The sequence below is a fragment of the Gobius niger genome (assembly GCF_951799975.1).
Source record: "Gobius niger genome assembly, contig: SCAFFOLD_78, whole genome shotgun sequence".
Lineage (NCBI taxonomy): Eukaryota > Metazoa > Chordata > Actinopteri > Gobiiformes > Gobiidae > Gobius > Gobius niger.
The window spans coordinates 110,712-121,917 of NW_027639273.1; the positions used below are offsets into that span (position 1 = coordinate 110,712).

The window sequence follows — 11,206 nt, forward strand, 5'->3', positions numbered from 1 at the left end:
TTAATAAAAAAACATTGCTGTGAATAAGTCAGTGTAAAAAAAATAAAAATGTCAAAAATAATTTAATAAAAAAAGTTGCTTTGAATAATTCAGTGTAAAAAATAAAAATGTCAAAAATAAAAATGTCAAAAATAAAAATGTCAAAAATCCAAAAATCCAAAAATCCAAAAATGTCAAAAATAAAAATGTCAAAAATAATTTATTAAAAAAATTGCTTTTAATAATTCAGTGTAAAAAATACAAATGTCAAAAATAATTTAATAAAAAAACGTTGCTTTGAATAATTCAGTTTAAAAAAAAAAAAATGTCAAAAATAATTTAATAAAAAAACGTTGCTTTGAATAATTCAGTGTAAAAAAATTAAAAATGTCAAAAATAATTTAATAAAAAAACGTTGCTTTGAATAATTCATTGTAAAAAAAAAAATGTCAAAAATGATTTAATAAAAAAACATTGCTTTGAATAATTCAGTGTAAAAAAAAAAAAAGTCAAAAATAATTTATTAAAAAAACGTTGCTTTGAATAATTCAGTGTAAACAAAATAAAAATGTCAAAAATAATTTATAATTTCTTTTTTTTTTTTCACTGCTTGAAACTATTTTTACACTGATTTTCTTTTAAAAAAACACCCGTTTTAATTTTGAAGGATTATTTTTTTGTAAAATGGATGTTTAGGTAATTTGGTTTGCATAATTCAGATGCAAAAAAATAAATTCAGTTAATAAAAAAGGCTTAATAAAAACACAAATAAAGCTACATTCATACAGATGTCATTTTTCCAGACTTTTCTCCAAATGAACCGACTGAACGACAACGATCCTTTTCTGGAAAAAAGTCAGTAAAAAAAACGAGTTAATTAATGAACATGAGGAAAATATGTCTTTAAATGGACTTAACCAGAGGATTTTTTTTTTGTTTCCGTCCATAGTTTTTTCGTAACGTAGTTTATTTTGAATTGTCGTCCGTTTAAAATCCCGCCGCTTCGTTTTCCGATCGTTCCGTCTCTGAACTTCGTAAAAACACGAACTCGCCGTCACCGGATCAAACCTTCCCTTTTCTCTGAAACGTCTCACAAGCTTCAGCTCCATTTGTTTTTCCTGTTTCTCCAGAATCACTTCCTGGTCTGGCCCCGCCCCTTCACTTCCTGTTTTTTTCTTAACATGTCGGCCCCGCCCCCTGACCTCTGACCCCTTTAACACACGACCCACTAACACGAAAACTCCAGCTCACACTGACTCTGTTTATGTTTTAATTATCTTTAATATTCATGTTCCTTATTATGTTAATGTTAATATTTATTAATACTGTTTATTTTAAAGGTGCGTAGCTGTTTGCACAGTTAGCATAGCTGTTAATGCAGCTGTTAAAGTCAAGAGCATCTGAAGTAGCAGTTAGCACATTTAGTGTAGTTGTTAGTATAGCTGTTAGCATTGTTAGCATAGCTGTTAGCATTGTTAGCATAGCTGTTAGCATTGCTAGCATAGCTGTTAGCATTGTTAGCATAGCTGTTAGCACTGTTAGCATAGCTGTTAGCACTGTTAGCATAGCTGTTAGTACTGTTAGCATAGCTGTTAGCATTGTTTGCATAGCTGTTAGCACTGTTAGCATAGCTGTTAGCACTGCTAGCATAGCTATTAGTACTGTTAGCATAGCTGTTTAGCATTGTTTGCATAGCTGTTAGCACTGTTAGCATAGCTTTTAGCACTGTTAGCGTAGCTGTTAGCTCGGTGCTGCTGTTACGTCTCGTGTCTCTGCAGGAATGGAAGCCTCCGCCGCCACAAGTTCACAAGAGCTGGCGATTCCCAACGACGTAAGTGGCGCCCCCTGTCTGCTCCACATGTATGAGGAGACCCGTGTGCTCCACATGTATGAGGAGACCCGTGTGCTCCACATGTATGAGGAGACCCGTGTGCTCCACATGTATGAGGAGACCCGTGTGCTCCACATGTATGAGGAGACCCGTGTGCTCCACATGTATGAGGAGACACGTGTGCTCCACATGTATGAGGAGACCCGTGTGCTCCACATGTATGAGGAGACCTGTCTGCTCCACATGTATGAGGAGACCCGTGTGCTCCACATGTATGAGGAGACCTGTCTGCTCCACATGTATGAGGAGACCTGTGTGCTCCACATGTATGAGGAGACCTGTCTGCTCCACATGTATGAGGAGACCTGTCTGCTCCACATGTATGAGGAGACCTGTCTGCTCCACATGTATGAGGAGACCTGTCTGCTCCACATGTATGAGGAGACCCGTGTGCTCCACATGTATGAGGAGACCCGTGTGCTCCACATGAGGAGACCCGTGTGCTCCACATGAGGAGACCCGTGTGCTCCACATGTATGAGGAGACCCGTCTGCTCCACATGTATGAGGAGACCCGTGTGCTCCACATGTATGAGGAGACCCGTGTGCTCCACATGTATGAGGAGAGCCGTGTGCTCCACATGTATGAGGAGACCCGTGTGCTCCACATGTATGAGGAGACCCGTGTGCTCCACATGTATGAGGAGACCCGTGTGCTCCACATGTATGAGGAGACCCGTGTGCTCCACATGTATGAGGAGACCCGTGTGCTCCACATGTATGAGGAGACCCGTGTGCTCCACATGTATGAGGAGACCCGTGTGCTCCACATGTATGAGGAGACCCGTGTGCTCCACATGTATGAGGAGACCCGTGTGCTCCACATGTATGAGGAGACCCGTGTGCTCCACATGTATGAGGACACCCGTGTGCTCCACATGTATGTGCTCACATGTCCCGTGTGTCCAGTTCATCGGCTGCATCATCGGGCGCCAGGGCAGTAAGATCAACGAGATCCGCCAGGTGTCGGGCGCCCACATAAAGATCGCCAGCGCCGCAGACGGTTCCAGCGTCAGGCAGGTGACCATCAGCGGGTCCCCCGCCAGCATCAGCGTCGCCCACTACCTCATCTCCGCCAGGTACCGCTCCCTCACACGCTGTATGACCACATGACCACATGACCACATGACCACATGACCACACGACCACACGACCACACGACCACACGACCACACGACCACACGACCACACGACCACACGACCACACGACCACACGACCACACGACCACACGACCACACGACCACATGACCACATGACCACATGACCACACGCTGTATGACCACATGACCACATGACCACATGACCACACGCTCAGACTCTCTCAGACTCAGGCTCAGGCTCTGGTTCAGACTCTGGATTTGTCTGTGTTCTTCAGCCACATGAATAATATCGTATCCGCCGCTTCCTTCGCTGTGAGTTTTGGACGAGCGATCGTCCGAGAGCTTAAAAACCTCAGGACCGACGGGATAAAGGCAGATTTACACTTTTCAAATAGAAGACGAGGAAACAGACTCTGGATGTTTGAATGTTTCAATAAATTACAATAAACTAGATCCGGGATTTGGTTATGAAAGTATTCAAAGTAGAAACTCAGGGTCTGGTTTGTCCTGAATCCTCCTCTGTGCGAACACGAGCTGCAGATAAACTTCTACAACTGTTGTGAAACATCACGGTTATTACATAATGCTTCATCAGCAACAAGATGCACATCTGCAGCAGGCGAAGAGACGCTGCAGGAGCGCTCAGAAAAACACACTTTTAATCATTCTCTGATTAAAAGGACTTTGACTGGGCCATTCTAACACATTAATATGTTTTTATTGAACCATTCCATTGTAGATTTATCTTTGTGTTTCGGGTCATTGTCCTGCTGAAGGTGAAGCTCCGCCCCAGCCTCAGTTCTCTTGTGACTTCAGCAGGTTTTCCTCCAAAATGTCTCTGTATTTGGCTCCATCCATCTTCCCAACTATTCTTACAATCTCCCCAGTCCCCGCTGAGGAAAAGCAGCCCCACAGCATGATGCTCCCCCCCGTATATCTGACACTGGGGATGGTGCACTCAGGACCATGAGCAGTGTCAGGTTTGCTCCATACATAACGTTTGTCTCATCTGACCAAAGCTCCTTCTTCCACATGGAGCTGTGTCCTCCATATGACTTCTACAAACTTCAAACGGGATTTCTTCTGGCCTCCTTTCAATAACGGCTTTCTTCTTCCACTCGTCCATGAAGGCCAGATTTGTGTAGATACGACTTATAGTTGTCCCATGTCCAGATTCCCCCAGCTCAGCGGCAGGACTTCACAGCTCCTCCAGAGTTATCTTGGGGCACTTGGTTGTATTTCTGACCAGTGTCTCCTTGTTCAGTTTGTTAGTTTAGGTGAACAGCCGTGTCTTGGTAAGTTGGCAGTGGTGCTTTACTCTTTCCATTTCTGAATGATGGATTGAACAGTTGCTCCGGGAGATGTTTAAATCTTGGGAAATCTTTGTGTAACTTAAGGCTGCTTTAAACTTCTCCACAGCTTCATCCCTGACCTCTCTGGTGCTCCTGGACCTTCATGATGTTGTTTAGTGACCACAGCTCTGAGGGCCTAAAAGAACAGCTGTAATTATACTGAGAGTAGATCACACACAGGTGCCTCTGTTTAACCGTTAGGCCAAGGTGTGAACATTCTGGAGTCATGAGGAATGTTTTAAAGGCAATTTAATGCACTCAGAAAATGCTGTATGATACTTATGCACGCCCCACTTTTCACTTTTCTATTTTTTGAAAATTAACAGAATCATGTATCATTTTGCTTTCACTTCACAGTCGTCTGTTACTTGTGTGTGAACGTTCAGTAAAAAAATCAAAATAAAATCTTTACGTTTAGGGTTGTAAACATGACAAAATGTGCAAAAGTTCAAGGTGTATGAATACTCACGAGAGGCTCTGTACCTGTATTCATATATCTGTATATATTCATATATCTGCATTCATATATCTGTACATCTGTATTCATACATCTGTACATCTGTATTCCGTTGCCGTGGGAGACCGCAGCATAACGATGCAGATGGATTTATCACACGGCGACTCAATAACGTCTGGAGCCTGAAATGTAAACAGAATATTTTCACCTGCAGGGATTAGCCGCCGCGTGGTCACGCTCACGCCGGCGTGTGTGCGGTCACGCTCACGCCGGCGTGTGTGCGGTCACGCTCACGCCGGCGTGTGTGCGGTCACGCTCACGCCGGCGTGTGTGCGGTCACGCTCACGCCGGCGTGTGTGCGGTCACGCTCACGCCGGCGTGTGTGTGGTCACGCTCACGCCGGCGTGTGTGCGCCGTGTGTGTGGTCACGCTCACGCCGGCGTGTGTGCGGCGTGTGTGTGGTCACGCTCACGCCGGCGTGTGTGCGGCGTGTGTGTGGTCACGCTCACGCCGGCGTGTGTGTGGTCACGCTCACGCTGTGGGAGTGAGCGCTCTGTCCTTCAGCCTGTCAGAGCTTCACCCACGGGTCCTGTTTATTCTCCACGTTTGAGCCGAACGAGAGTTTTTCGCCTCTTGTTCGGCTCAAACGTGGAGTCAAACAGAAAGAAAAGAAACATTTAAAATCAAACGATAGGAGTGGAGGCTGTTTGTCACACCCAAAACTCACAAACTCACTCTCTCTCTGCCCTCTCTCTCTCCTCTCTCTCCTCTCTCTGCCCTCTCCTCTCTCTCTCCTCTCTCTCTGCCCTCTCTCTCTGCCCTCTCTCCTCCCTCTCCTCTCTCTCTGCCCTCTCTCTCTGCTCTCTCTGCTCTCTCTCTCTGCTCTCTCTCTCTCCTCTCTCTCTCTGCCCTCTCTCTCCTCTTTCTCCTCCCTCTCCTCTCCTCTCTCTCTCCTCTCTCTCCTCTCTCTGCCCTCTCTCTGCCCTCTCTCTCTCTGCCCACAGTCTGGAGATGGCGAAGTACACGATGCAGGCCGCGGCGTCTGGGGCAGCGGTCGACCTGAACATGGCGTTCTCCGCGCCCTCGTCGTCCTCGTCGTCCCCTGGAGCCTCCGCTCTCCCTGGGTCTCTGGGCGGGGCTCTGGGCGGGGCTCTGGGCGGGGCTCTCCCTGGGTCTCTGGGCGGGGCTCTGGGCGGGGCTCTCCCTGGGGCTCTGGGCGGGGCTCTGGGCGCTCCTCACTACGCGGCGCTGCCCATGTCGTCGCTCTTGGGCATGAAGACGGTGCCGGTGCTGATGCACCCGTCGGCCGCGCTGGCCCAGGGTTTGGCTCCGTACGCCGCCAAGATGCCGACGCCCACCACGGGCAAGAAGGCGGAGCGGCAGAAGTTTGCCCCGTACTGAAGGAGGAGGAGCTTCAGGAAGAGGCTTCAGGAAGAGGCTTCAGGAAGTGCAGGACCATCAGGGACAATGAGGTTATGTTAAAGTTCAGGCCAGCGCCCGCTCACGCCGGGGCAGAGCCGGGCTGTTTTTTCAATATCGGTTCTTTAACGATACTTGATTTTCGATATCGATGTTTTTTCTGATACAAATCTGAAAATACGTGTCGTGTAGAACCAGAAAACAGAAGAAAAACGTGTAGATCAAACATTAGGTTTTGTAAAAGTAGATAAAGTTTTCTGACCGTTTTAAATAATGAGCAGAACATCTGGCCTCGTGTCTCAGCATCTGCGCTGGCCTCAGCTCTGCAGAGTTCGCTTTATATTAAGGTGAGCTCATTAATATTCATTCCTCTTTTTAGGGCGGGGCTATGAATAAGCATATTATTAATGGGCCTTTAATCACTAATGCTTTTGAACCTCTTCATCCCAGTTCAGCTTTACCCAAACCTTATTGACCTGAGAGTTTACAGACTACAGGCCAGTGTAGCGCCTCATTTGAAAGCTAAGGCTCTTTCCTCATCTTTCTTCTGTCACGTTTTCGTCAGAAGCTTAGATCAGTTTTGCAGGCCTTAGCTTTCAAATGAGGCGTTCCTCTGGCCTGTAGTGAGCTCTCCGGTCAAGAAGCTTTAAGACCGGGGTGATGCTGAACTAGAGAAATGAGGGTTCAGAGGTCAAATACACACACCTTAAAGCAGCACTAAGTAACTCCTGCCCCTAGAGGCCGTGAGCGCCACTGCAGGCGTCGCACGTGTTGTGTTTTTATAAATCCTGCACTGACAGGAAAGACAAAGGGACAGAGGGATGTTGTTCATCCAGTTACACAACAGCTGTAAATACTGTGTAAGTGGCGCTAGCCCACAGTTAGCCTGTTAGCTTCTTCTTCGTGATTACATTAGTGTGTATTGGTGACTCCGACTCGGTGGCAATCGTGGTTTTCTGTCCAGAGTGTTGCTGATTTCTGGAGATTTCTTTTCATGTAATTCATGCAGTTCTAATGTTTGAAGAGTTACGTGACGCTAGGCTAGTGCTAGGCTAGTGCAAGGCCATGTAAAAGCCATATAAATGTCTGTGTCCATAGAATCATTTAAAATACCTTATATTTGAGCAGCTTCGTGGTTGTATAAGCCAGTGTTTCCCAACCAGGGGTACGGGGACCCCTGGGGGTAATCAAAGACCTAGCAGGGGGTGCTTGGAACTATTTCAGTTTGAAAAAAGGGGAAAATGTAACATAATTTTTTATAGGAAAAGCTGTATTTTTCAGTAAAATGTGCTGCTTTGGGAGAATTGTAGGTTTATTTTCACTGCAACATTGTCCTTTTTCTTACAAATACCACTTTTAAGTAAGTACTTTCTAAATAAACTGTAACACCCTGAGGTGGGGGGTACACGGTCGACCACTGAAGGGCCAAAGGGGCACGAAAGACAGAAAACGTCGGGAACCACTGGTATAAGCAGCGGCGGAGTGATCTGCGAGAAAATAGTCCCTCAGGTCAGTTATATTCCAGACATGACTCTATGGACACAGACATGTATATGGTTAGTCTGGTGTTATCAGTGACTCAGGTGTTCTGTGGAGCCGGTCACACTGTTTTTAATGCAGGCTAGCTGATACCATAGACATGCACTAGCCTAGCACTAGCCTAGCGCCACGAAACTCTTCAAACATAAGAACTGCAGGAATTACAAAAAAAAATATCTCCAGAAATCAGCAACACTCTGGATAACGAGGACATGACGCCCTATGTCAAACATCCTGAAACATCCCTTTAAGTTAAACAAGTTACTGAGTTCTGCTTTAATATAAAACGTTACCAAATCTTCTGCTTTAATGTAAGTCAGTTTAAGTCACTTATTTCAGAAGATTCTGTCCATTTTTTGCACTTGAATAAAAAAGATTTTCTTGTCGTTCTTAAAGTTAGATTAAAATCTGTGAATTTACTTGAAAGGTTTGATGTAAATGTGACTTTAGTAAGAAGCGTCCGGACACGTCGCGCCACATTCGAACGTCTCGCGGCGGCGGCGTCAGAACCGCGGCGTCTGAACCGCGGCGTCTGAACCGCGGCGTCTGAACCGCGGCGTCTGAACCGCGGCGTCTGAACCGCGGCGTCTGAACCGCGGCGTCAGCAGCAGCTTCTGATGATTCAGGGAAACTTGGCTCCGGAGGCTCAGCAGCTTCTGTGTGAAACATTCTCCTCTCAGGCTGGATTAAAGGCAGTTGTGAAGCAGATGTTCCAGGGGTGATTAGCGCTTTAAAGAGGGGGGGGGTATTCTGCAAAATGGACTTTTTCAAGCTTTCCATCCTGTTATTCTGTCTCTCCCTCATTAAAAACATGGCTGAAGTGTTGCCTTGGCACATTCACGTATTTCTGAGTAATCTGTAAAAACTCTGATGGCGGCCATTTTAGGGATAGGTTTGCCTGAGTCCTCCTAGGAACGCCCCCACCTCCTGGAGACGCCTCCGAGCTTTGGTCACCAGCCGAGTAACCAACCACTGCTCCTCAGCAGAACCCCCTCCCCACTGATGCCACAGACAGCGTGTGGAGGGGGCGTGTCTAAAGGCTCAGAGGTTCTTAAAGAGACAGAGGCCTATTTCAAGACATTCACTACAGCCATTTTGAGAGAGACATTTTATACAAGGCAGTTATTCTAATTTACTGCATTTACAGACCAGCAGAAGGTTTGTCATCATTGTAGTGAGATATAGACTGGTGCTATGGGACTGACAAAAGCAGAACACCCCCTCTTTAAAGCAGAACACCCCCTCTTTAAAGCAGAACACCCCCTCTTTAAAGCAGAACACCCCCTCTTTAAAGCAGAACACCCCCTCTTTAACGCATGTTTGGGGAAATAACTGCAGCCAAATACACAACACATTTACACACGAGTAAAATAAACTCTCTTCACGATGTTCATGCTCTGACCTTTTATCCAGGAAGTGACTCCAACATTTTGAAAGTTTGGAAGTTTTGGGAAATTTTTAAAAATGTTGGAACAAACAAAAAAGAAAAAAAAAATGAGCATTTTGTTTCAGTTTGGTAATATTTTGATCCGTTTTTAAACATCGTGAAAGTTTCCTCCAGCTTTGAACCAGAAATGTAAATGTAAATGTTTCAGATCTTTTCACTAATAAAACAAGATCCAGAACGAACAAACGAATGCTTCATAACTGCCGCTCGTTTTGCTTTTGTTTGTGTAAATTAGTTTTTTACTGGTGTTTTTGTAGATGTTTGTTGTTATTTAAAGTTAAATCATGTGAATCTGGAGCCGAAACAAGTGTTTGTGAAGCTTTGGATGAAAATAAAGTGTTGGATAAAGTTACAAGTGTCTCTGAAATCTTCATCTTCTCCAGTTCAGCTTTAACCAAATCTAAAAGCGTCTGGACTGGAGTTTACAGGCTATAGGCCAGAACAACGCCTCATTTGAAAGCTAAGTACTACAAACCTGATTTTGGCTTGTTTCTAATGTGTTTTCGTCGCACTTCTGAGAGTATTTTCAAGAGTGAGTAATAACCTGAGTGATATTACTCATATATTACACTTCCTGAGTGATATTACTCGTATATTACACTTCCTGAGTGATACTCGTATATTACACTTCCTGAGTGATATTACTCGTATATTACACTTCCTGAGTGATATACTCGTATATTACACTTCCTGAGTGATATACTCGTATATTACACTTCCTGAGTGATATTACTCGTATATTACACTTCCTGAGTGATATACTCGTATATTACACTTCCTGAGTGATATTACTCGTATATTACACTTCCTGAGTGATATTACTCGTATATTACACTTCCTGAGTGATATTACTCATATATTACACTTCCTGAGTGATATTACTCGTATATTACACTTCCTGAGTGATACTCGTATATTACACTTCCTGAGTGATATTACTCGTATATTACACTTCCTGAGTGATATACTCGTATATTACACTTCCTGAGTGATACTCGTATATTACACTTCCTGAGTGATATTACTCGTATATTACACTTCCTGAGTGATACTCGTATATTACACTTCCTGAGTGATATTACTCGTATATTACACTTCCTGAGTTATATACTCGTATATTACACTTCCTGAGTGATATTACTCGTATATTACACTTCCTGAGTGATACTCGTATATTACACTTCCTGAGTGATATTACTCGTATATTACACTTCCTGAGTGATACTCGTATATTACACTTCCTGAGTGATATTACTCGTATATTACACTTCCTGAGTGATACTCGTATATTACACTTCCTGAGTGATATTACTCGTATATTACACTTCCTGAGTGATATACTCGTATATTACACTTCCTGAGTGATATACTCGTATATTACACTTCCTGAGTGATATTACTCGTATATTACACTTCCTGAGTGATATTACTCGTATATTACACTTCCTGAGTGATATTACTCGTATATTACACTTCCTGAGTGATACTCGTATATTACACTTCCTGAGTGATATTACTCGTATATTACACTTCCTGACTGATATTACTCGTATATTACACTTCCTGACTGATATTACTCGTATATTACACTTCCTGAGTGATATTACTCGTATATTACACTTCCTGAGTGATACTCGTATATTACACTTCCTGAGTGATATTACTCGTATATTACACTTCCTGAGTGATATACTCGTATATTACACTTCCTGAGTGATATACTCGTATATTACACTTCCTGAGTGATATACTCGTATATTACACTTCCTGAGTGATACTCGTATATTACACTTCCTGAGTGATATTACTCGTATATTACACTTCCTGAGTGATACTCGTATATTACACTTCCTGAGTGATATACTCGTATATTACACTTCCTGAGTGATATTACTCGTATATTACACTTCCTGAGTGATATTACTCGTATATTACACTTCCTGAGTGATATACTCGTATATTACACTTCCTGAGTGATATTACTCGTATATTACACTTCCTGAGTGATATACTCGTATATTA

General features: G+C 43.9%; 1 protein-coding gene across 1 annotated transcript in view; it reads left to right on the plus strand.

The window, feature by feature from the left end:
* Positions 1-6,180, plus strand: part of LOC306982652 (poly(rC)-binding protein 3-like) — a gene marked incomplete at both ends in the record, with an annotated part of 34,266 nt that extends 28,086 nt beyond the window's left edge. Inside the window, 3 exons of the mRNA XM_079583121.1 lie at positions 1,758-1,810; positions 2,779-2,948; positions 5,784-6,180. Of these exons, the coding sequence (XP_079439247.1) occupies positions 1,758-1,810; positions 2,779-2,948; positions 5,784-6,180 (620 nt within the window). The remainder of the gene's footprint in view (positions 1-1,757; positions 1,811-2,778; positions 2,949-5,783) is intronic.
* Between the last annotated feature and the right edge of the window lie 5,026 nt (positions 6,181-11,206).